Below are 24,803 nucleotides of genomic sequence, written 5' to 3'. Positions count from 1 at the left end.
CTTCGCGCGTGCGAATGATTTCCCTCTAAGCAGTTGAGACGCAGCTCGCGAACCTGAGCATACTGCATCCTGGAACAGAGACCTCCTGGACAGGATTCTGGGGCGCCACGCCGCTGCAAGCGATGTGATATCCTCATCCCCTTCTTCAACCACAGCACAGCGTTTATCTGTCCGAGTGCTCCGATTTCTCGTGTCTTTTGGACAGTGCGAGCAGACGACGTCCGACCATCAAGTATGAAATGAAGACGTCTGGCGATACCAATCAAATCTCACTGACTCGGCACAAGAGCCTCACGCGCGAGCGCGGACTGCTCGGAGCGCGTGAAGGCTCGCTCACCGGAAGCCGTGTACCTGTCCACCTCCACAGAGGTGGCTTTACAAGGCGCGCCAACGACGCCCTCCTCGAAGCAGTGTTGCAGCGCGCCTTTGCATTCTTGGATACACAATAGTTCTTGCAAATTACGTACGATAGTGCTGCTGATGCCGATTCCAGCGAAAGCTTCTTGGCAGGAACAGTCCAGCGAGTCGGGAATTCAGATTCACCAAGCTGCTCTCGTTCCAAAGCGCGGTATACTGGTGGAGCGCTTCGCGCTCCAGTGGCAGGCTCTTAGGCTCCTTTTCCTGCTATTTGCAGAGCAGTAAGCTCAGGATTCGCGCGCGGCGTCGTGTGGCATCTCTATATTGCACAGTGCCTGTGGCTCAACTGGGACCTTTGGCTTGGGGGACCTTGGATAGTACAGAGAGTCTCTTGGAAAGGACTACCAACAGCGAGCTCTATTGAGTTGAGGCGTGCTTCAGCAATACATTCTAAGATATCGAGCTCTTCCACAAACGATTATGACGCTTTCTTCATCCTCAAATCAGGCCTAGCAGACGTCGAAGGACGACAACCTTGAAGCCAGGACAGCGATCGCACTGAAGGGCCACCAAGAAAGGAACGAGTCTGACTATCAGGTCCGCCAGCTCAAGTTCGGCTGCCTCTGGCCTCTGCAGACTTTCTCGAAGACTCGTTGTAGTGAAGTCAGAGGTGGCAAGGTGGAGATAGGGAGCTTCGCCACATCTCCCGCCGCCTTCGCGACAACAGTGAAGTCTTATTCAATTATTCAGATGCTCGTTTGCTTCTTCCCAGCCACATCAACGCTGAATTATTTTTCGAATACAAATTTCCTCGGCGCCCTCCTCAACCTTTTCTCCCCGACAACCTCTTTTCTCAATCGCATTGTCATAGTCTTCTCCATCCATCTTCATATCGCTTTCAATATGGCGAGCTTCAACAACCCTGTCGCTGGCGGACAGAGCCTCCCGGACTCCACTCAAGTCGAAACGATCTGGTCCATGGGCTTCGCTTCTCTCACCTCCAACAAGTATCATGTGGTCGTTCCCATGTTCATGGCGCAAGCGATCGGTGACGAAGGCGTCAACACTTTGAAGCTCCGTCTAGCGTAAGCCAAGTCACAATTGAGGGTATCCCAAAACTAATTATGCGCAGTCAATATCTTCATGCTGAGACCATCGCCTATCCAGATGTGCCAACTCAAACCTTGCACATCTGTCGTCTGTCTGACTACGATGGTCCCATTCCGTTCACCGCAAGCCGTCAAGGTCAGCGCCTCTCTGCCACATCACCCGACAGCTCGCCAGCAACAATCAACTCTCCCTCAGACACACCTGAAAACTCGGACAAGAAGTCCAAGGTTGCCCGTCCTCCCAATGCCTTCATCCTCTACCGCAAGCACTACCACCCCTCTGTCAAGGCTGAGAACCCTGACCTTCACAACAACGACATCTCTGTCATGCTTGGAAAGCAGTGGAATGCTGAGCCAGAGAATGTCAAGGCTGAGTATCGAATACGTGCACAAAAGATCAAGAAGCAGCACGCTATCGACAACCCTGGCTACCAGTACGCCCCACGGAAGCCATCTGAGAAGAAGCGACGCATGACTACCAAGAAAGCTGCAAAGCTCAAGTCTGCTGCCGAAGAGGCGTCTCCTCTCAGTCATACCTCTAATTCGACTCAATCAACACCAGATGCACTCGACTTCGGCTTCGATGATTCATTCTTCAACACTTCCATTGATGGCCAAATGTTCCTCGACATGCCTGCTCCAGCTGTGTCTCTGAGTGAGCAACTTGCGCAGCAAACTGCCACTACTTCCACCACTCTTGTCCCTTTCAACGAAGATCTTCAACCAAATCAGCTGTCCAACGACGCTACCACTCAGAACACCAACCAGCAAACCTTCATCGACGGCATCATCGACTGGACTGGCATTCAATCCGATGCTCAGCTCGTCTTCGGGTCCATTCTTATCGAAAGCGATGCACTGGCTCAGACGGAGACTGCCGACCAATTCATGACTTACAACGGCATGACTGATGCTGAGTTTGCTGCCGAACTTCAGCGTGTCTCTGAGATGATGTAAGAGCTCGACCACAGCAGGTACGCCAGCAATCAACGCAACGGCATCAAGTAATCCATCAACCACCCCAGCAACTCAACCCCCCACACCATCACCAGAACCCACCACCCATACCACCAGCAAAAAGCCAAACCAACCCTCGCTGACCAATCCTCGACGCACCATCTGATTTCCAACGCAAGGAGACATCCGATAGAGAGATGCCCCAACCAACGCCGCCATCGACCAATCAACCCCTCAAGCACCAGTCCACCCGCACGGCAAGAGCACCATCACCGCTGTAGCCACGCCACCAACGACATCAGTCCGCCTTGAAGGAAACAGGTTTTGGATCGAACACACATGGCATGGCACAGCTGTTGTTTACTGATTTTTGAAAAGTACTTGCAGTACTACGAACGAGATACCCAACCAGCACACGCAGGATCAAGGGAACTGAGGAGCTTGTTGCTTCCACACACACACAGATAGCTGCATTGTTTTGCGCAATCAAGGTAGCCTAGCTGCCACCAAAAACACATAGAAAATGATAAAAAAAAAATCCACCAAAGTCGTTGTTCTCTGCTTGCTGCTACTCTGCGCAAAGGAGGAGGAGAAGGGAGGTCGTCCTAAGCTTTCCTGCAGCACCAAGCTTTCCCGCTCGCCAAAATTCCCAAGTCCCCTTCTCCAAACTTCCGCCCTTGGACCATTTTTCGCCATTCCGCGGGAGCGGCCAAAAGTGGGCGATTTCATTCAATACACCAGAAAATCGAAAGGCTGGGAGGGAGGTTGGGCGGGAGGTCCACAATGCTAGGCAGCAGAGCGAGGGAGGGAGGTTGGGGCTGTGGCGGAGCGGAAACTGCTGCATGACTCGATCGGCGAAATCGGAAGGTTGGGTCAGTGTCAGGAGAGGTGTGGCTGTGCAGTCGTGCCTCCATACGGGCGGAGAGTCTCGGAGGAGGGAAATGCGGAGTCGATGGTTCTCGGTACTGCTGCGAGGAGGCAGAGCGAGCAGAGGGAGCCGGGTCATAGGACGGATGCGAAGGCTACATAGGTACGTCTCGGATATCTTTACGCTTTGGTTCAATATCTGTGCAGGTGGGAATCATGCTTCCGCATTGGACTTGCTACTGGGTATCTGCTTGATAGTTCATCGCTCGTAGAAATGAAGACGCTTGATGACCTCCACATAATCCATGCGCCGCACAAGATGCTAGATAAGTAGATGAAAGCAAGGCAATCGCTGCGTGTCCGCCCCTATGCTGCTCCGTGTGGTCATCATACGGGACCGGCTGTACGCCAGCGTCAAGGCCGAGTAAGTGCACGGCAGCAGAGACGATGGCAGTCAACCAGTATGCGTATCCCAGTCGCTACACCAGATGAATGTACCGCAACGCCATTGTGTTCCGCTCTCTTTCTGACCTTTGGGGCCCAAGGGTCGGTTGCACATCCAGAAGGATCGACCTCGATTTGCGCCGGGCTTCTTTGTCAACATCGTCTTGCATGGCTCGTCGTGTTCGCATTTCGGTGCGATGGGCTTCGAAAAGAGCTTGCCCCAGCTCTGCTTGGAGGCGAAGTTGGCTGCTTCAGCTGCCTCAATATCTTCTTCGGTGACGGTAGTCATCGACTTGGCTGGGGAGTGGTCGACCTCATCGATCGTGCCGTCCATGGTCTCGGCGAGTGTCGAATCATCTTCGTGGTCGGATAATTTGGGCGAGTCTCTCTTCTCGGGCTCCACGGGCGCTGCTGGCGGAGGTGCAGCACGACTGCTGAAGAAGCCCTTCAAGCTTTGCTGGCCTTTGGACACGCCGTTTGACGTTGTCGACGCGCTAGCCTTGGACTTCTTCGACGGCGGCACTTGTATATCGGATTGGGATGGCCGTTTGCCGTTCGTGGGCCTTGTTGTTGGCGAGGGTCTTGAAGGACTTTGCTGTGAGGCGGTGGTAGTCATTGTTGAGGGTGCAGCTGGGATGTCTGCCACGCTGGCACTCTTTGGCATCGAGGGTGTTCTCGAAAACATGTCTCGAATGTTACGCCGGCGGTCGAATTCCGTGATAAGCTTGCCTGACATGGGTAAAAGACACTTGGTAGACCACTGTTGCACCCGGATGCCGCCTTCGAACATGCCTGGCGGGTTGACTAGGTCAAGGATGTGCTTCTGGACTCCATTGAGCTGTATTGTATCGTGGAAGGCGCCGTAGACGGGACAGTGATCAGAGCCCATGAGTCCCTCCTGTATGTTCGCTTCTGACCACCAATCCTTCATGTCATGGCTGCTAACAACGTAGTCGATCCTCGCCCCGTAATTGCCTGGTCTGGCGTTGACTTTGGTCTCCCAACAGGTGTACATACCTTTCCTGCCCTCGTTGAACGCGCGACACACATCCCACATGATAGCATCTTCTCTACCCTCGTCTCTTTCGCCATGGACTTTCCCGCCAACGAGCATCTGGTTGAAAAGCCTTCGTGCTGGCGTAGATATCCACCCCACAGGATCCACACCATTCTTCCTCATCATCTCCTCCGCCATAGCAGTATCAATCTCTTCGCGAGAGATGTTCAGGTCTCCAGTCCAGATGACCCGCTTGCCCATCTTGACTAGGTTGCGAATTCGGGAATCGAGCACATTTAGAAACCCTGTCCTGAACTCGGTTCTGGTCTCGTCTCTTTCAGCAGGACAGTAGGTACCGATCAGCACAAAGGCTGGGAACTCGAGAATGACACATCTTCCCTCCGAGTCCAGAGTTGTAGCATCGATGTCCGATTGGGAGAGCTGGCTGATCGTCGGGTAGCCGCCAATATGTTCGTCCTCGGGTAGATCTCGAAAGCTCGTGCTGCTGTTTGGAGGCGTGAGGATACCCGTGATGCCTTCCTCGGCTCTGATGGGCGCGCATGTTGCATTCCGAGTGTAGATCACGACTCCAGAGTAACCTGCAACGGTCAGCAAGGTGCAATCCACTTGGGCTCGCCACTACCTTTCTTGTGCTTAGGAAGGCTCCAGTAGTTGTCCCAACCAGGCACGAGCACCATGTCATCCTTGAGATCCTTGCGCTGGATCTTCGTCTCTTGGAAGACCACAATGTCAGCTTCGAGAATGTCGAACATGCCCTCGAACGTCCTCTTGTCCCGCCATGGCTGATACCCAAATGGATTGCGAATGCCATTCACATTCCATGAAGTGATTCTGAAGGCCATGGCGACGGTGAAGAGACCAGATGCCTCATTGTGCGAGGCAAAGAGCCCTAATGCGCCGCCTCTAGGCTGCCGATGAGAACAAAGCTGCTCCTCTCACGAGCAAGCACTCTCTTAGGAAGGTGCCACCAGATCGAGTAACGCGAAATCGACACGCAGTCCAGTGACCTCATCGGTTCTTTCCCCAAGCCGGTCGACTATGCCAAGTCCTCCCGAATCAGACTCCACCTGCGGTTCCTGGACGTCGCTCAAGACCTCAGACCACACTCTTGATAGCTACGACTCCCCTCTCCTTGCACACACTCCTCACGATGTCGTTCCAGCGCCTTGGTCTGCGCCTGGCGCAGCAACAGACCCGATCGCCCGTCCTTCGAGCACAAATTGCGCGCCGCTTTGAGTCGACCGCCGTCGCCAACCCCAAGCTCCCCAGACCCGGTGACAAGCTCGAAGGAGCCGCAGATAATGCTTTCAACCGCGAGAGGGCAGCTGTGAAGGCTCACGCTGCTGCTACCAGTGGTTAGTCCTGCGTTCAGGAGCTTAGGAAGGCAATTGGCGCTAACATGATTCAACAGGCCTCTGGCGGAAACTCTCAATCTAGTACGATCTTCTGATTTACATTATCACGAGCACGATTTCTAACACAGCCACAGCGTCGTCGTCCCATGTCTGATCCTCGGCAGCATCAACGCATGGAATCTATGGAACGAGCATTGGGAGCACTGGGAGCACATGCCCCCACTGGAAGAGCGAGTTGAATATCCCTACCAAAACATTCGAACAAAGAACTTCTTCTGGGGAGACGGCGACAAGACAATGTTCTGGAATGACAAGGTCAACTATCACAACAAGGACAAGCAGACATAGATTGCTTTCGTGACCGGGCTGGAGTGAGTGGGGTTTATCGTCATGGAATGGAGCAGCGCACTTGCAATGCGTAAATGAAGAAAGCGGTCGGGGAACCGGAGCAGTAGCAGTATCAAAAAACATTGCTTACGTCGTGACGCTGTCGTCAAGCTTTTGCTGGCATTGGGCCTCCTCTATGGGACATTCATACACGCATTTCGCCAAACTTCTTCTTGACTTCGAGATACTTGCTCGCCACGTCGTTTGCCAACACCAGGTCGCCCTGCCACTTCATAATCATGGACTTGCGATACAGAACCTCCAGCTGCCCCTTCATGTCCTCAGCGAAGCCATACATCTTGCCCGCCGAGTCAAGGTGATCAACTGCGCGATTAACCCACTCCTTCCGCCTTGTTTTGTTGCTCTTCTCCAATCCTGCCAGTCCAATTTCTGCGTCCACCAGATATCTATACGTGATGGCTGCCAGCTCGCAATCGTGACACTCGAGCACTCTCGGTACAATAGCATTGAGCAACTCGAGGGCCGCATTGTGCTCGCCAAGCACATTGAGAAGATTCGCTAGCAGGCCAATAGCTTCCCACAGCGCTGGAAGACAGAGCGAGCGGTAAGCAAGCTGTGCTGCACGGACGACGATGGAGAATAAAGATAGCGCGTTGTTCGACGCCGCAAGGATGCGAGCCTTGAGGTTGAGCAGCCGGGTGTAGACGATGATGTCGTTGTTGTTTGAAACTGCACGCTGAGCGGTCTCCTCAACGATTTCAAGCGCTTTGCTGAGGTTGCCTTCCGCCATCGAAAGCTCGATTTGGCTGAAGGCGAGGAAGAAGGAGTTCTCGATATCAGGTGGGTCTTGACCTTGCAGCTGCGTCGCAATGCGACGAGCAGTGTCGAGGTCGTTGTGTCGGATGAGAAGGCGCAGCTTGAGTAGACTTGAGTAGAATTGCAGATAGTTCTGATACTTGAGTATGCGGAGCGTTGCTTTCGGCACACTCTGTAATGTTTCTGTAACAGCGCTATACCGGCCTCGCTGCGCGAGAAAGCCAGCGACACGGCAGATGCATTTCAGCACGTCTTCGACTGGTGCGTGTGGAGCACAGCAGCTGAGGAACGTTTCGCTGTTCGACCAGGCGAGACTGCCGAGACCGAGGCGGGAGAACGCAGATGCACGAATGAGTAGCGTCGAACCTGCAACGTTGATCGTGGTCTTAGTAACACTGATGTGGCTGCTTTGGTGATGTTCTCGAAGACGCCAGCAAGACTCTCACCATGCTGCAGGCCCAGCTTGGCTTCAGACAGTAGAGAAGTGCTGAGCAAGCTCCACATTTCGGCATCCTTCGCCCTGGATTTGAGGAAAGCCAGGCCCTCGGTTTCATTGCCGAGGATTCCGCTGTCCTGAATGACTTTCATGTCGGACGGGAAAGTGCGACCGAAATGATACAGCCAGCTCATGCAAAAGTTTAAGCAAGTCGTATCCTTGTTCTCTCGAGCAGTCGCGATGGCTTCCTGCATAGCAGGTATTGCTTCTGACGCGCAGCCGAAGTCGGCTTGCAAGATCGCCAGGTTCAACAACGCATACTGATAGAAAGACCGATCTCGACTTTGCATGGTGTAGTCAAAGTAGCGATGCAGATTGTCGAAGGCGGACGTGTAGTCACCCGCGCGCCAGGAGTCAAGGAAAGTGAGGTAGTGCGTCAACGGCAACGTAGAACCGTCCTCTGACATTTCCGTCAGTTTCTGCCGCATATCCTCCGGCATACGCGACCCGCTCGATTGCATTTCTGATACCTGGAATTCGAGCAACGCTTTCACATCGTACAGACTGTACAGTTCAGCCTTGCCTGTACTGCTCAATGTTTGACCGTACATTATTCGGACCAAGTCGTGGGAGGCATCGATGCCAAATGCAGTGAGGTTGCTGTCGAGCGGGTGAGACTGGCTTGGCGGGTTCCTTCGCTCGTACTGCTGCCGACTTTGAGCACGGTAAACGATGAGTTGTTGCCACAGGGCCGTCGCATCCTGAAATTGCATCCTAGTGTACTCGAGATGGCATCTCCTGATGAAGGCTCCTAATGGTGAAGTCCGAATGATTCGCGCCGTTTGCTCCTCTGCTGCTATGCCCACCTCCCTCTCGTGCACAATCTGGCTCTCGATTTGCGCAGCAATGTTGGTAGCGCCTCCATAAGACCGTCGAGCGAATGTGCGCAGTCGATCGCCCAAAGACGCTTCAGGAATCGATCGTACATCGACCGCCCGGGCATGATCGCTGCGAGTGGGGCCAGCGCCTTCTCGAATGCCGAAATGGGCAAGGCATACTGAAGATTGTCATCACTTCCGCGCTTCGCCGAACGAGCTTTAGGAGAGATGTATGTGATGATGAAGTCGAGGACTGCAATGCTTTCCGATGTTGGCACTTCTTCGCTGGCGTACAAGACGACCAGGACTAGTAGTCCTACCTTTGATGGAGTCAGGTAACGCGCCATTGCGTGTCGAGCCGAGCCATTTGAGCACGGTGAAATTGTCAATCGACAGCTTTCTGCGGACTACGCGTCGCTAGGGGTCGACATACGCTCGATTGATACTGTCAGTCTCACATGTCACATTTCAAGCGCGTGAGCCCGAGTCGACGTGACAGCCGGTTGACGTGTCGCCTTCACGTAAAATAGGCCGCCGGAGAATGACTAGGGCTGCCCGTGCAGCGCAATTGCCTCACTGGCTATGCTTCGAACTTTTATTACTCAACATCCCATATATCTTCATGTGCACACGAGATGCAATTCATACTTCTCTAGCGAAATCCACCATGGCGCAGACCAACTTCGATCTGAAAGGCTACTTGCCGCTGATCGCTTCTGGCAAGGTCCGCGAACTATACGAGATTGATGCGAACAGCCTTCTATTTGTAGCAACAGATCGCATATCAGCTTATGATGTGATCATGAGCAACGTGAGTCAAGGCGTGGTCGTGTTGAGGTCCTGCCGTAGACTGACTTTCCTGCAGGGCGTGCCACAGAAGGGCGCCATTCTGACGTCCATCAGCAAGTTCTGGTTCAGCTATCTCACGTCGCAGATCCCATCCCTCAGAACACATCTGCTGTCCACACCAATACCATCCGGCATTCCAGGTGACGTGGCTGCTCAGATCGCTCCCAGGTCGATGGTGGTCAGAAAGCTCAAGGTCTTCCCAATCGAGGCCATCGTTCGAGGTTATATTACCGGCTCAGCCTGGTCCTCCTATCAAAAGACAGGCGAAGTCAACGGCAAGAACTTGCCACAAGGCTTGCAGGAGTCCGACCAATTCCCTGAACCTCTATATACCCCGAGCACCAAGGCTGAATTGGTCAGCACGACGAGAACATCTCGATCGAACAGGCAGCTGGAATTGTCGGCCAAAAGTACGCCAAGCGAATCGAGGATCTAGCCATTCAGATATACCAGGTAGCTCGAGACTATGCCAAGACGAAGGGCATTATCATTGCAGATACCAAGTTCGAGTTCGGCTTGGACGAGGAGACTGACGAGGTCGTGCTGATCGACGAAGTGTTGACGCCTGACAGTTCCAGGTTCTGGCCAGCGGCGTCGTACGTGGTCGGAAAAGGCCAAGATAGCTTTGACAAGCAATTCTTGCGAGACTGGTTGACCAAGGAAGGTCTGAAGGGCAAAGATGGCGTTTCGATGCCTGAGGATGTCGTGCAGCGGACCTCGGAGAAGTACCAGGAGGCATTCAAGATGCTCACAGGCAAGTCGCTGGAGGAGGCTTTGCGCACATCGTAGGATGCCAGCTTTGAAGAGGCAGAGGCTTCGATCGAAAACGGCACCTTTCAGGCGATCCATTATTACATTGGCTCATTCTGTGTCTTTGTCGTCTGCACGCTTCGCGCGTGACACCCTCGTGCCTGCATTGCCGAAGGCTGGTGGGATGCGGTCCCGGAAAGTCAGGCGCTCCTTTGGAAGTTTGGCCCGTTCTTCTAGTTTCTGAGTCAGCCTCTCCTCGGTCACCTCGTGTAGACGTGCGCTGCCGGTGTCACAGTGCTGCCACCCTGTGCGTCCATCTACTTGCCCTCGCTCATTGAGGTTCGTGGCCCAGATACCAGCAATGGCGAGCTTATATGGACCAGGTGACCGATCTGTCATTCCGATTCCCACACTCTTAATTTTCTGGCGCAACATCTCGGACTGTGGCTCTGTGATAACGCCCAGGTTCGTCCGCACGAACTCATGCCATTTGATAAGCACAGTCTCCCAGCGTCCAGGATCTCCAGGCCCGTTCGAGCCTGGTGCTCTCTTGTGTAGAGTCGATGTTGGTGGATGTCTGTGTCAACTATGGAATCCGTCTGAATGTTCACGAAGTAGTTCCGCCCGTCACTTTTCACTCTTAACGCCATGTACATGTATGAGTCCACATTCCAGAACAGCTCACCGAAGAGCGTATTTCCCAAGTCCTGGTTCCGCCACGCTGCAAAGCCTGTCTTCAGAACATCAGGCCGATCAGCGGGCAGCTTCGTGGATATGTTACCCTCGAACAGCATATGTGCTGGTGTGTTCGGATTGCTAGACACATCCGCCGGCACATGCTTCACATTCGCTGTCGAGATGCCGCCTACTTGCTTGTCTGTCATGGTCTTCATCCACGTCGAAGTTTCCGGATCTGCGAAGTCGAGGATTGGTAGAGGCTTGATTGGCAGCGACAGGCCTTCGAGGTTTATCGCTGGTCACATATGAGCATCAGAAACTAACAAAGACGGTTGACACTCACCAAACTGGGTTTGTTGCGCGATACGGTCCGCAGTCTTCTTCCAGAACCCAGGAGCCGCGCAACGGCGCAGCGTGGGCGTGAACATGACGGCGAGTGGATATCGAAGCACTCTTCTCCTCCGCGGATCTAAGACAAGAAGCTCGGGAAGTGCATGAGGACCTTTGCAACGGCGAGCAGCGGTAACAATAATCCCATCTCCCTGTCTACGACTGTTGCTTGTGATGCTTGCGCTCTTGACGTCTTCGGCATTAGACCCATATTTAAGTCCCCTCGGCGGAGCAGCTCCGGCGCTAGTATAATGTATGCTATGAGCTTATATCAACGCCTGGGCTTTGCATCTTTCCCACTCTCCTTCTCTTTCCCAGTGCATAGCCTGTGCATGCTCGTACATGTACCTCTACCTGACTATTGTTATCATACTGAGACGCCCAACCCGCCCTGAGTAGATGTCCACCGCTTAGTCCATCAAGGAGCCTCAACAATGCCCGCCCAAGTCCTTCGCTGCCAACGACTATCTCCAGTACTTGTACCCGCCACAGACCAGTGATGATGGCGAGCCTTGGGCTCTCGCAGTATTCTTATAGGATGTATCGTTAACCGGCCAATGTGTATCGCCTCTGGCACTCAAGTATGCTCAATACGCCAGCGACGATGTCCCATGATCCATTCTCGTGGTCATTCTGAATGGATGGGAAGCTTCCGAGTCTCAAGCATGGTTTGACACATGTATGAAGCCCGCCAGAGCTGATATGCGATGAACTCATGGAGCAGCTGGTAATGTCGACCATGACCACTCTTGGGAGCCAGCGGCTATCGTCCTCGAGGATTTTCTCGTCGACTCAGGGGTCAATGTGGACCACAGTACCATGCCCTTGCAAAGCCAGAGATCCTCTGCTGTTCTCACCTACAGCAGCATCACACAAACACATGCTTGCTTGGTCTGTTTGTCACCTTACGTCACTGCTAAGATGTCACTGCTCAGGCAACGTTGCCTCACCCAGTCCTTTCCTAATGGCGTTAGCGTGGTAGAAGTTGAAGCAACAACTTCAAATAGCCTGCAATTTCCCATATGACCTTCAATAAGAACCACTTGAACATCTTGTTGAAAGACACAGCAATTCAGGTATGTGCACTGCGTCGGACATTCAGCAAAGCCACGAGATCATGCTTCGAGCTTGCCGCAACGTCGAGGCGTGACGCTCATGGCGACGCCCGAATTCATCCGTCGCAAGCACAACTGACTTCTCGGTAGCAGACGCGCCAAATGACAACTCCCGCCGACCTGGGTCACTCTAGCTGCCGCCCAGAACACGGCAGAGAGCTGACAGAGGCGACCGCGCAAGCCCGCGTCCAGCACTCCGATCAAAAGACAACCGATAACACTCGTCTTGCGCATCGACGTGTTTTAGAAGAGCCCGAGCCTCTCTCGCGTGTATACAGCAACCTTTTGTCGGTGAGTGCCAGTGTTTCGTTCTGTCGGATCCTCAGCTGTACTCGAAGACGATGCGTCTATGTCGAAACAGTCCCTCCGCCTCATCGTTCCTGTGCGAGGCGACAACACATTCGCACTAGCTCCAGGCTTGGAGGTGTCTCAGCGAGGACTTGTCTGATGCTCACAACGCTTCGATGGAGCTTCTCACAGTCATGGCAGCTTAGTGTTGGAAGACGGCTGGATGATGCGCATGTGTCGGTCCGCGTTGGCTTCTGAACACCCCTTATGGAGCTCAATGCTGGCAATGGCACAATATGATCGCCCGCCGAAACCTTTTGGTGGCCTCGTGTGACCTGGTCCGCGGGTCTCAAGACTCGATGTGCAGCAAGAGTCATTGCCTGAGCTGCTTCACTAATGCGACGTGTTCTGGCGCATTCATCCAAGGACTTTAACAGAACTCCTTGAAGGCATGAGAAGCAGTGTACTCTGTGTGGTATGAGTCGTTGGATGACTGATCAAAGACCCAGTCTACAAACAGCCTTCAATTTGATCCAAGCCTAGCCATTCACAGGTAAGTTGCACAGAAGCTTGAATGACTGTTGCTGGGACGCCATTTATTCACTTTCGTTGGTCAACTATATAAGTTGATCTGCCCCATTTCACATTTCTTCTTTCCTTCCATCCTATCTCATCCTACACTTCTCTTCCTTCATCTGCCCCAACCCATCACTCCTCTCTTGCGCAAACAAGACAGACTCAAGCGAGCAACGGCCCGACAGAATGGAAGCTAACGACGTCGCAGACGCCGTCGGCGGTCTCTCGATCTCTGAAGACCGTGATCGACAGGGAGCGCCAATTCATCAGGAAGGTAAGCAACACGATTTCTCCTCGCGTCAATGGCAGAAGAGGTTCGACTTCGAGTCTTTCAAACACTGCACTATCCGCCTACACTGCGCGATTGTATTCAACTTCAGTTGAATAGCGCGAGGTGGCGTTTCACGAGTCTCATCTCAACTTCACTTCGACAATGAAGTCTTGCGTCATGCCCGGATGAGTCACTAGCCGCACATTGATGGCTATATCTATCATCGATCTGCCACGCTCTCAGTCCTATCCTCCACAACCATACTCATGCTCTTCATACTGTCATTCGTCATCAAAAGCTAACTCTCTACATCGCAGACGAGACTGAATACTTCAGCGACTCTGACGACTCCTCCGAGACCATCCGTCCAGGTCCAAAGCTAACCAGCATGTCTAAGAGCAAGAGCGCCGATACCTTGCGTTCGGGTGCAATGTTGAACGATGACGTCTTCACAAACGCCGCAACATCCAATGCTGAGCCGAGCCAGTCCAACGCCGTGGTCCTTCAAGGCGATCAGTCCATCGACACCACCGGCAACGTCCAGCACTTCCACCCTCGCGCTGATCGTGGCAATGAGATCAACGAATACAACGCTCAAGGTCAACTGCCTCCGGAAGCTGCAATCTTTTGTGCGAAGTAAGTGCTGGCGACTGCTCAGCTGATAATCTCTGACTAACGACTTCTTTCTCTGCAGCCTATCCAATCACCTCCCTCCCGATCAGCTTGCTCAACACGTTCACCGCGCTTTCGATACCTATGGCAAATGCTATGTCTCGGTCAAGTACGACAAACATCAGAATCCCTATGCTGTCATTCAGTACGAGGACCCCGCTGCTGCAAGAGACGCTCTTCGCACTGGCAACTACACAATGATCGATGGTCGTCAGATCAGATTGGAGCAGTCTAAGGGCGATCGAGCCGTTATCATCACACTCATGGATAATGGTGGCAACGTCTCCGAACACGAAGCCCGCGATGTCCTGTCCCGCTTCGGCGAGATCGAGACCATCATGTCTACCGATATGATCCCAGGCCGTCCGACTTCTCTTCCTCGGGGTCAGTATGTCCGATTCGCTTTCTTCTTGGACTGCCGCGATGCTCTGCGTCGTCTCCACGAGTTCAGTCCCAACTATCGCATTCAGCTCGCTGCGGGTCTTGAGCCAAAGAGACGCATTGGTGGTGCTGGCTCGGAGATCTACACCAGCCTTGGTCCAGCTCGGAACAACACCGACTCAAAGAGTATCTACGTCGGCAACCTTCCCGAGGATTGCACCGACACCGATGTCCATACTGCTTTCGCGCGTTTCGGAGTTGTCGAGAACATCAACCTGGTCCGCAAGACCTATCCCGGTGGCGCTCTCAACTGCTTCGCTTTTGTCGAGTTCTCCTCTCCTGCTGATGCAGACACCGCTTACCAGACGGAGATGTGGATCAAAAACAATAAGCTTCGTATTGAGCCCAAGGAATACACTGCTCGTCGCAACCAGCGCATGGCTTTCGAGAGCCCTCCTGGCAACCGCTTTCCGACCACGCCTCCTTCCCAGCGTCGCATTGGTAGCGGTGGATGGCGTCGAGAGACCAATGTTCACTCTCCTGGCTGGCGTCGTGGTGACGACAACTATCAATCTCCTGGCTGGCGACGTGGCGATGACAACTTCCAGTCTCCTCCACCTCGTCCGAAATTCCAGATCTCTCCAGCTGCTAGTGCTGCACTTCAAGAGCGCTTGGCCGATAACAATCATCACAACAACTCTGTCACTGCTCCAAGCACCCACGACCCCACGCCTCCTATGATGATGAGTCCACCTCGCTACGACCCCTTCGACTATGGTCCGGGCTATCATCATGGCAGTCCTGATGCGTATCGTCCCCACTTCGAAGGTCCCGTCTCGCAATACGGCGGCGGCTACTATCACGGCTATCAGGGTGGTCCAGTACACGCTCCGCCCGGAGATATCCGTCAAGGCGAAGGTGGTTACGCTGATCCCGGTTACACTGGTGCTGCTCAGTACGGCGGTCCTCCTCCACCTCCCCCACGCTATCCTCCTTACAACGAGTATCCTCGTGGACCCCATGACCACCAACAGTAGTCATGCTCTGGAGTCTGGCGTTCATGGTGGACTAGAGTTGGCGCAGAGCTGATATCGATCTTATTCTTATCCCCAGCGTTGAGGCCTTTTTGCGCTTCGACCTGGCGCACACGACACAGTCACAATCTTATTCTTATCCCCAGCGTTGAGGCCTTTTTGCGCTTCAACCTGGCGCACACGACACAATAGCAATCTTATTCTTATCCCCAGACTTGAGGCCACGAGCTTCGACCTGGTGCAGACGACATCGCATCAGAAGTTCCCAGTGGGGTCTTCCTTTTGGTCACATACCAATTGCGACGTCTCGACCGAGAATTTGGCATATTTCAAGGTCTTGATGGCGCGATATCTCGGCTATGCAAGCTCCATCATGGACGGAAGCAACCAAGATCGCTCTCATGCTATGAGCTTGCAGATCGGGACGGATAGGACCAAGGAGGACTTCGCGCATGATTTTTCGGAAAACATCCATAAACTTACCAAAAACAATAGAAAATAATAAACTCCCCCAAAGGCTTTTGCTGTTCGTGCTTCTGCTGCTGACGATGTGACTCGTGTTCTTCGCCGGCCTCTTACACACACCTTATAGCTATCGTACTGCCATCTTCGAGTCCGTTCCGAAGGCACAGTTGTGCGAGGCGCGGAAAATTGTTGTCGCCGTTGTGGTGCGAGAATTGACTATGGAACCAACGTACCAATAAATCTGGAAGCCTCAAGTTTCCTCAGACGGCGAAGTCCGGAAGAATACTTCGTCCATGGTGGCAGACATACTGGTTCCGGCCGAGAGCGCCGATAGTGTCGTACTGTCAGGGGGACTTCAGTCTTCGTCCATCCCACAAGTCATGCCCTGGGGGCCAGGACGGGCCTCGCCCGAAAAAGGTTCCGCCAGAAAAGCAAATTTGCCCCCGGAAGGATTCCTTGGCATGGGGCTTCAATCAAGCTGAGGTAGCTAGCAGTTCACTCGAGACCTATCACAGTAACTGAATGGGAGACCATCATTTCCTCCTGGTTATATATACAAACAACTGCGCGGGCGGAGATAGCCATGATGGCGGCACATCGAGGTCCCGGCCGCAGGAGTCTCCGCTACGGAGGACTTATTTGTTCCTTCCAACGATCCTCGCTTGCCAGTGTATGCTGGTGCGCCTTTGAGCAGGAAGCTACAGGAGGTAAGTTGACCTGAAGGAAATAGTTCGTCTTGGCAGCATCGGTCGCCGAAGTGGCGGCAACGACGGCCGTACTTATGTTGAGGGCTACTCCGGGAGCGTTCATTGCAATGACGAAGCCCAAGCGACTTTGACATCTATTACAGCACCACTATATTCAAACTGCCGTTCCGCTCAGGTGATATGACTATTCACACGCTTTCTGGACTCTCGCTTGTCCTTTTCCTATCCTTCGCAGGCGCGCAAATATGTCCTTCAGGTTACGCTCCAGCATCAGGCTCACCGCCGCCGTCCGAAAAGGCTATCACATGGGAGGCCTGCGGGACAGAGGACGAGCCGCGACTCGAATGTGCATTGCTGGATGTTCCTCTCGACTGGACTGATCCGAATGCTGGCACATTACCACTACCACTCGTTCGTTTGCCAGCATCAGATCCCAATCCACGAAACAGGTCTATCATATTCAATCCGGGTGGCCCTGGATCGAGCGGCATTGCCCAATTCGTAAAAGGTGGTGGTGGAGGGCTGGCGAAGTAAGTTGTGCCATATTGCGGACACAAATGTTGCTGACGCTTCGAAAAGCGACACTGGACATGACTTCCATTATGTTTCTTTTGACCCACGTGGAGTTGGCCTGAATATTCCTTATCTATGTCCTGGTAAGTTTTGTTTCTTTGAACTTTGACAAGTTGAACACATCTCCAAACGGACAGCCTCCAATCGCAGCGAACGCATACGCTCTTTCCTCTGACCTGAACCACCACTCTAAGACTGACCACGAACGCAGATGTCGGCCAAAACTCAACAGATCCCTCTGAATCGGACTTCGTTGCACCTTCCTACATCCCACCAATATCGATCATCCCAGACACAGACGAATGGTTCGAGGCTCAGTACGAAAATAACTTAGCCACCGGCAAGAGTTGTGCGAGCGGCACGTACGAACAGCTTGGAGAACTCATTGGTACTGCTTTCGTAGCACGAGATGTCAATGCGATAGCCGAAGCTCTGGGCGAGGATGGCCTGATCCGCTATTGGGGCTTTAGCTACGGCACGCTCCTCGGTTCAACAATTGCTTTCATGTTTCCCGAGAAGGTCGACCGCATCGTGCTGGACGGCAATATCAATCCTACAGACTACTACATCGGTCTGGGAGCGGAAGCAGTTGCCAACTTCGACGCGGCCATCGAATACTTCTTCATATCTTGCGCGGAGGCTGGCCCAGAGATCTGCGCGCTGGCAGAGGAAGGAAAAAGCGGCCAAGACCTGTTAGACCAGATCCTCGGCTTCTACAACACGATCCGAGACCAGGGCATAACACTCAATGCCACGGATTCCGAGAGTGTGCTGACCTACCAGGACATCGGCGCCGTCCTGGGCGACATCACCAAATCTGGCCGCAGCGTATGGGCGGAGTCGGCAGCAGGGCTTGCGGCTCTTTACAACAGCCAGGCTCCATTGCTGTCGAACGCCGAGAAACGTCAGACGCCCAGCCCAGCGCCTTTCGACCCTACGTTAGCAGATGATCCGAAATCAGCCGTGCTCTCAGCCATCACGTGTGGCGACGCGTCCCTTGACTTCGGCACCGTGGATGGCGATACCTTTCGCTCCTACCAGGAGTTGTATCAGCAGTACAGCAAATACGGCTACGAGTCCCTGCTGGGTATCATTCAAGCCTGCGCAACCTGGCAAGTCGCCGCCAAAGAACAGTACAAAGGTCCGTTTGAGAACATTGAGACACGTACGCCAATCCTCTTCGTCAACGGACCCTATGATCCCGTCACGCCCCTTGTCTCCGCACAGAACAGCAGCCACGGATTCTTGGGCAGCGCCGTGCTCCAGCATACTGGGACCGGGCATTGCTCGAGCGCAGACCCCTCGCTCGAAGTCAACGCCAAAGTCAAGTCTTACTTTCAGACGGGCGAGCTGCCTGATGTCTCTACTATTGCGCAGCCAAATATCCTGCCCTTTGAGGACTTGAGATCGCCGGGGTCTGGATCCCTGGCGAAGCGTTCTCCTGAGGAACTCGAAGAGATTGCAGTGCTGGAGGCGGCGAGTCAGAGATTTCACCGGAGGGTCGAGGCTGTAGACTACCCTCCCATGCTCATGGAAGCGAAGCGGAATGCCTTGGACATGCTACGCAAGAGGGCCTCGACTTCTGCAAGGGCGGTGCCGTCTGTCTCGTGCACGCCGATCGAGCCGACCAGCAGTCCCACCAGCACTGGCGAGGCGCAGGGGAATTCTACAGCAGAATCTCTCGGAGTGGCATTAAGGACAGCATCTGCAAGTACAGCGGTCGTTGTCGGCATGATCTGCCTGGTGCTACTGTAGCAGGATGCGATCTGGCACTTCCTTTTCAGTACCACTTGTATCAGTCTGCCAGTTCCTCAGGAATGCCAGTAGTGTCCTGGCCATATTAGCTGATGACACAGCAATGAGAGCAGCCGCTTGTCTGCTCTGAGTGCACCCATCACTGTCTAATTAAGTACAGGTTGGGAAGCTCCTGCAATGTGAAGCCTGTCCCTTTGGTACTCAACTCAACGTTAGCTAGCCTGTATCTAGCCTAATGTTCAACGCTGGCTAGCAATTGCCTAGCCTATTCTTCAACGTTGGCTAGCCTATGTTTAGCATATACCTAGTCTGAACTTTTGAAGAACTTCTGTTGCACTTTGCATTACCTTTCTTTGTAAAACCGCTTGCAGCTTCCAAGCAAGTCAAGGTTCTGGTCTGCTTCGTTGCAGGGCGATCACACTGGTCTCTGAGTCGAGGGGTGGTGTGAGCTCAGACGTCCCTGCGTCTGCAGCTTCTACAACGTGGATCGACACGAATGACCTGAAGTCAGCATTATCGTCTTGCTGAACTTCTCCAGCATGGATGCGACTTCCAAGCCTACCGTGCACGAAATATCGATGAGTCGTGAGACCGAGGCTTGGCCCAAAGCCTGGGGCAGCCCCACAAGACGTAAGTGGTCTCGATGACACGATGGTCTGAGCAGCGTGACGGCTCCCGAGAGCAGTCTTCTGCTTTGCTTCTACCACAACCTACAGCGCTCCGGCTCGCAAGAAATGGTAAACTGCTTTCAGATTCCGACGGATTCGTGACCAAGCAGAACCGGTGGGCCTTGCGTTATGACATACCAATTCGGACTCACAAGGTATCAAAGGACCTTGCGATGAGGCGGTGCCGCAGCAATTATCTGGAGGAGGCGTCCATGTTCCATGTCAAGATGTCGTGACAACTTATCGCTGAAGTCAGATGCATTTTGCCTCGAGGGTCGACGGACGCGCTAGGGGTATGCTCAAGCAGTCAGCTGTCCGCAAAAGTATGGAGGTCGGAGAGTTCGGGGCCATCTCATAGGTGCCGTTGCGAGAGGTATCGGGGAACAATACGCAGAAGTGGCAGTTGGCGAGCACACACACTTCACTCCTCATACAATTCGAGTTACCGAGGCTGGCGGCCTACACACCGGCTCTAGCAGCGACACCTCTCAGCGATCCCAACAAGAGCACCCATCTTCCGAGTGATTGTCAGAGCAGAGGTATGTCATACAACTTTCTGTGATCCACAACAAGCCACTCATGCCCCCTGTGTTCAGAACGAGCAGCGGAGTGTTTGTTGAGGCAGAGGTCTGTTCTGCGGCGCCTTCCCATTCAGCCTGATCCTTGCCGTGGGCGGAGAGGCATCATCAGGTCCAGTGCAGCGGGCGACGGGCAAGAATGACTTGGGTTCCATGGTGTACTCCCGGTCGCAAGGACAACTGGATCGTTGGGTGGTTGTGTGTTGGGTGCAGTATAGTGCTACCAGATCCCATGGATGAGGTAGGGAGTCTTCGAGATGTTCTTGTGGGCTTGGGATGGACCGTACCTTTTGTCTGGCAGTATTCTTGACCTGGATTTCCGCTCTGGCTTGTTGAATGCTTCTCTTATCCGGTGGGCCATGGCCCGTTTGGCAGTCGTCGTTGGTCTTATCGAAGGAAGGACTTCTCGAAGTCTAGGAGTGACCGGAAACGGTGCGTTGGAAAAGCCACCGTGTTTGGCCGCTTTGTAGGAGAGTGAAAAGCAAGATTGTGCCGACCTCAGCGATACACTGCGTTTTGAGGAAAGGGCAAGAGAATCAATGGTGATCGAACCATAGCCATAGTCGTGACTAAAGCACTGTCATGAACATGAGAGCTTGAGGAACTGGGTGTCATGCGTGTAGGAGGTAAAAGCTTGCGGAATGATGAGTTGCTCGAGAAGCAAAAAGAAAAGCAAGGTGCAGGCGTTGACTTGGAAGGAACCACGTTGCCTGGAATATGATCAGAGTGGATGGCAGCCGCGGCGTCTCACCATACGGAAGGAACATTGTTCCCTACAACATCGCACATGCCTTCCGCCTTGAAAGGAAGGTACGCTCAACGCTTGTCGTTGACTAGCTGAGGGCAACAGAGCTCCTTCGTGTCTGTAAGCGGTGGACTCAGACATGAAGCAGATCGGCTTGAAGAAGGCGTGTTGAGTTGTCGTGAGCTAGGAGGGCAGTGATCTGCCTATGTAGAGCGCCCCAGGGTTGATGTACCACATCCAGCGAGCTGGGATAAGTGCCTCATTCCTGTAAAGTCGTCGTTACACATCATCTCAGCGAGGGCGGTCTTCGTCGTAACTCATAATCGACCCTGCACAAACCCGGCCTTCTCTACCGTTTCCCTCAGTACACTGACCACCTCTTTTGGATCTTTTGCCCCGAAGACAGCACTGCCGGCAACAATGACATTTGCGCCAGCCTCTGCTGCTGTACCTATCGTGCTTGTGCTCAGCCCTCCGTCGACCTCGATGTTCAGATCTGGATATCGTTTCCTTATCTCTTGTACCTTGGGCATCATGTCCGCCATGAACTTTTGCCCGCCGAAGCCCGGCTCGACTGTCATCACGAGGACCATCTGTAGCATTGTCAGCAACCGCACTCAAGCACAGCATTCACAGCCTCACGTCTGGCCTCTCCTTCTCGTCCTGAGCATCCAACAAATCCCACAGCACGTCCGCCTTCGTCTTAGGTTTTATCGCTACACCACACTGCATACCAAGCTCGTGCACATACCGCACCAACTCCTTCGGACTGGTCTTCTTGCCTGTCTCTTCACCCGGCTCATCCGCCGCACTCCCCTGCGCCGCCTCCCAGTGGAAGCAGTATAGATCGCAGCCGGCGTCCCTGAATGTCTTTGCCCAGCGATGTGGTTCGCTGATCATCATATGGCAGTCGAATGCACCGTGTTTCAGTCTATCGCCTTTCCGCGCGGGCTGTGAAGGTCGCTCAACGTGCTTGCGGATGGCTGAGAGACGGGTGCGCCGAATGTGATGTTTGGTACGAAGTGACCGTCCATGATGTCGACGTGTAGCCAGTCGGCATTGTACTCTTTGATCGTACGGGCGCATTCCGGACCGAGTGCTGCAAAGTCGGCGGAGAGGATTGAAGGTGCTATTATCGTCGGCGGTGGCATTGTGAGGACGTGCAACGATAGGGGAGAGGACTACGCGGGACCAGTTCCACTAGACACGCTCGAATACGAGCAAAGATGCCACGCGGAAATGTCAGAATTAGGATGTTCGGACGGCGTTGGATATTGAGCAATTTCGGCGACAACGGTTCGCCCGGAGCAGGCAATCCTCTGTTCTCAAAACAGCAGGGCCAGCAAGAAAAGAGGAATGACGATCAGATAGGGAGGATTAGTTTACCCAACATACGTTTGAGAGCAACATGTCAAGATGTGTTCTGCAATGTTCGCCGGAATCGTGGGGTAAGGTGGGGTGTCACCTTAGGGGTTGGAGATCAGCGGCATCTTCAGGGCTGCTTTCTAGACCGGCTGACAAGACAGGTCACCAGAATGCGAAGAGTATCCAAATTGATTCATTGCTGTCGGACTTCTGAAAGAGAGACATCCTCCCCCAATCCTGGAGTCTAGGCTAGTATCTCTGCCTACGAAATGCTCGAAATATAAATGTTCAGACATCCAGACCCAAAATCACGTAGGATATAATTGCTGGAGATCGCTTGCGTCAAAATGAATGAATGGTTGTACATGTGCGAAACGCTGCTGTCGGAGTTCGTGCTGTAAGGACGCTGGAAAGGTGCCATCGCATGACAACAGGAGACTGTTGTAAAGATGTCGTTAATCAATCGTGCGTGCGATCGTCACACAAGCAGTGATGGGGAGTGCGAAGCGGTAGCAGAGGCAATGGCCCGCGTGTGAAGTGATGATGATTCAGACTCGTGCCGACCTCTCTCAAGAGGACGCTCGCGCTTGGACTAGACCGATTGAAAGAGTGGTCCCAGTTGTTGATGCTTGACTTGCGGTCGCTCGTAATGTCAGGCACGACTTGAACAGAGTCTTCCAAAAGACCTTCACCGGATTCGAGCCCCGGGATGAAGTCCTCTTCGATGGGCGCAACAGCGTCCACATCGAGTCCGAACTCCTCCTCATGAGCGCTTGATGGCTGCTTGTCGAACTGGCGAAATTTCTCAAACCAGGTGAGCGCGGGAGGAGACAATGAGTTATGCTGAATCAGGTTGGCCTGCGTCAAATCGGCAAAGCTCTTTGCTTCGTAGCTATTGCCACCTACTGCGAGCCCATCGCAGCCGTATGACGCGGTGTGAGCTAAGTTGGTGACTAGCTGGCCAATATTTCGAGGCGCTGTTCCCATGGCTTGTTCGGACGCGAGTGTGCCTGGTTGGTGACAGCCACATCGGCGTTCGCAGTCAAATGCGCAGCAGCAGCCACAAGCAGACTCCAGATCGATACTATAATCCTCAAATACAGTGCTGCTGTTCTTCTTTGCTGCCGAACCCGTACGGCTGGACCCGGATTTGGGAGGCATCTATGGCCGCGAAGTAAGCTAGCGAGTGCTGAAGTTTGCGAAGGTTCATTCGGTGGCGAAGCTGTGGCGTTGAGGGTCGTACTTTTGGTTGACTTCCCAATCGTGTACCTCTTATGTACGTTATGAATACTTCCTGGCGCTCGCGCTGCTGTGCTCAAAGAATTAAGTGGTGATACAAGGTATGGAAAGATCAGAGAGATGTAATGGTCAATTAAGGATCAGGAGCAGACCGCGACACCACGCATATATGCCGGATGAGAGGATGTTGCCCGTGTTCACACTCTTCAGGTACCCGGACAGTCCCTCATCTTTGCTACATGCTATTGCTGATCAATACCAACCGTCGACATCCGCGTGACGGTGGGGCCTACAGGTCCAGGCTCAACCGGTTCCGGTACCTTGGAGCTGCGAACGTGGTTTTGAGTTCATGTTCAAGGGCGGAGGTAGAAACAAGGCAACCACTCGGATGACTTCCCACTGTCAATTGTTGCAATTATCTTGAGGTATTGGCTGATGTCTTCGAATGCAAGCTCTGGGTAGCGAAACCTCGGCGTCTGGCTTGACCGCCATGACCTGTAGCATTTGTTAGACTTCGTGACTGTAAATAGTACGGCTACGCCGACACATTAGCGGTCTGACAAGCGGAATATAAAGAGGAAGCAAAATCCCCAGCATAAAGTACTGCCCAGTGCCTCTGTCTTCGAATGGATCACCACAATTGATGATGTCGAGCGGCATGATTTTGAGATCACATGCAGCTACCAGGGAAATGATTCGTCGATTAGCTTTCGGCGCCCTCCGACCGCTCAATCGCGGATATTTCGGGCTATTGTCAAATCGATAGCCTTTAGGTCAAGTTCCGGCGGAGGCGGACCGTTGGTGCGTGGACGAGATAAGAGTCTTTCGGCGTGCGTGTGCCGAGCAGCGGGTAGCTCCAAAAGTACCATGTTTTCAGAAGATAACGCCCAGCTCATGGTCAATTTGTCATTTTGCTGCCAATCGGCGATTCACATACTGCCGGCTCTGACGTCGCTGCTTCGTAGAATGACGCGATCATGGACAAGCACATAAGTTGACTGTCAGCCTCGCATCGAGCGGGGAAGCAGGAACCGCTTCAGGGATGTCGGGTACGATAGCTCCATGGTCCTAACAAAAACACGGCCACGAGCGTCGCAGAACTGGGATATAAAGACGAGG

At 53.4% G+C, this 24,803-nt stretch overlaps 9 protein-coding genes across 9 annotated transcripts; 4 read left to right on the top strand and 5 right to left on the bottom strand.

The window, feature by feature from the left end:
* Nucleotides 1-1,260: 1,260 nt before the first annotated feature.
* Nucleotides 1,261-2,423, top strand: AB675_6817 (Mating-type protein a-1; the record flags this gene model as incomplete). The annotated part of the gene is made up of 2 exons (XM_018147137.1): nucleotides 1,261-1,442; nucleotides 1,490-2,423. The coding sequence occupies 2 exons, from the start codon at nucleotides 1,261-1,263 to the stop codon at nucleotides 2,421-2,423; spliced, it is 1,116 nt and encodes a 371-aa protein (XP_018003213.1).
* Nucleotides 2,424-3,744: 1,321 nt separating this feature from the next.
* On the bottom strand, nucleotides 3,745-5,594 carry AB675_6816 (DNA-(apurinic or apyrimidinic site) lyase 2; the record flags this gene model as incomplete). Its single annotated transcript, XM_018147136.1, has 2 exons — nucleotides 3,745-5,330; nucleotides 5,375-5,594. The coding sequence occupies 2 exons, from the start codon at nucleotides 5,592-5,594 to the stop codon at nucleotides 3,745-3,747; spliced, it is 1,806 nt and encodes a 601-aa protein (XP_018003209.1).
* Nucleotides 5,595-5,902: 308 nt separating this feature from the next.
* AB675_6815 (Cytochrome c oxidase subunit 6A, mitochondrial) lies at nucleotides 5,903-6,455 on the top strand (the record flags this gene model as incomplete). The annotated part of the gene is made up of 3 exons (XM_018147135.1): nucleotides 5,903-6,107; nucleotides 6,164-6,188; nucleotides 6,242-6,455. 3 exons carry the CDS (start codon nucleotides 5,903-5,905, stop codon nucleotides 6,453-6,455), a joined length of 444 nt encoding a protein of 147 aa, XP_018003595.1.
* A 184-nt stretch (nucleotides 6,456-6,639) lies between these two features.
* On the bottom strand, nucleotides 6,640-8,932 carry AB675_6814 (Anaphase-promoting complex subunit 5; the record flags this gene model as incomplete). The annotated part of the gene is made up of 3 exons (XM_018147134.1): nucleotides 6,640-7,637; nucleotides 7,718-8,715; nucleotides 8,766-8,932. The coding sequence occupies 3 exons, from the start codon at nucleotides 8,930-8,932 to the stop codon at nucleotides 6,640-6,642; spliced, it is 2,163 nt and encodes a 720-aa protein (XP_018003527.1).
* A 320-nt stretch (nucleotides 8,933-9,252) lies between these two features.
* AB675_6813 (Phosphoribosylaminoimidazole-succinocarboxamide synthase) lies at nucleotides 9,253-10,223 on the top strand (the record flags this gene model as incomplete). The annotated part of the gene is made up of 3 exons (XM_018147133.1): nucleotides 9,253-9,396; nucleotides 9,451-9,789; nucleotides 9,846-10,223. The coding sequence occupies 3 exons, from the start codon at nucleotides 9,253-9,255 to the stop codon at nucleotides 10,221-10,223; spliced, it is 861 nt and encodes a 286-aa protein (XP_018003535.1).
* Nucleotides 10,224-10,295: 72 nt separating this feature from the next.
* Nucleotides 10,296-11,290, bottom strand: AB675_6812 (Complex I intermediate-associated protein 30, mitochondrial; the record flags this gene model as incomplete). The annotated part of the gene is made up of 3 exons (XM_018147132.1): nucleotides 10,296-10,761; nucleotides 10,839-11,157; nucleotides 11,206-11,290. The coding sequence occupies 3 exons, from the start codon at nucleotides 11,288-11,290 to the stop codon at nucleotides 10,296-10,298; spliced, it is 870 nt and encodes a 289-aa protein (XP_018003113.1).
* A 2,127-nt stretch (nucleotides 11,291-13,417) lies between these two features.
* On the top strand, nucleotides 13,418-19,089 carry AB675_6811 (Tripeptidyl aminopeptidase; the record flags this gene model as incomplete). Its single annotated transcript, XM_018147131.1, has 6 exons — nucleotides 13,418-13,505; nucleotides 13,820-14,138; nucleotides 14,197-15,558; nucleotides 16,905-17,291; nucleotides 17,341-17,417; nucleotides 17,546-19,089. 6 exons carry the CDS (start codon nucleotides 13,418-13,420, stop codon nucleotides 19,087-19,089), a joined length of 3,777 nt encoding a protein of 1,258 aa, XP_018003406.1.
* A 2,308-nt stretch (nucleotides 19,090-21,397) lies between these two features.
* AB675_6810 (Ribulose-phosphate 3-epimerase) lies at nucleotides 21,398-22,231 on the bottom strand (the record flags this gene model as incomplete). Its single annotated transcript, XM_018147130.1, has 3 exons — nucleotides 21,398-21,673; nucleotides 21,723-21,972; nucleotides 22,050-22,231. The coding sequence occupies 3 exons, from the start codon at nucleotides 22,229-22,231 to the stop codon at nucleotides 21,398-21,400; spliced, it is 708 nt and encodes a 235-aa protein (XP_018003378.1).
* Nucleotides 22,232-22,904: 673 nt separating this feature from the next.
* AB675_6809 (uncharacterized protein) lies at nucleotides 22,905-23,432 on the bottom strand (the record flags this gene model as incomplete). The annotated part of the gene is made up of 1 exon (XM_018147128.1): nucleotides 22,905-23,432. The coding sequence occupies one exon, from the start codon at nucleotides 23,430-23,432 to the stop codon at nucleotides 22,905-22,907; it is 528 nt and encodes a 175-aa protein (XP_018003582.1).
* Between the last annotated feature and the right edge of the window lie 1,371 nt (nucleotides 23,433-24,803).

Source organism: Cyphellophora attinorum (genome assembly GCF_001299255.1).
Source record: "Cyphellophora attinorum strain CBS 131958 chromosome Unknown Contig5, whole genome shotgun sequence".
Taxonomy (NCBI): domain Eukaryota; kingdom Fungi; phylum Ascomycota; class Eurotiomycetes; order Chaetothyriales; family Cyphellophoraceae; genus Cyphellophora; species Cyphellophora attinorum.
Note: the sequence above shows the minus strand (reverse complement) of the source record. Positions and strands in the feature narration are given on the sequence as shown.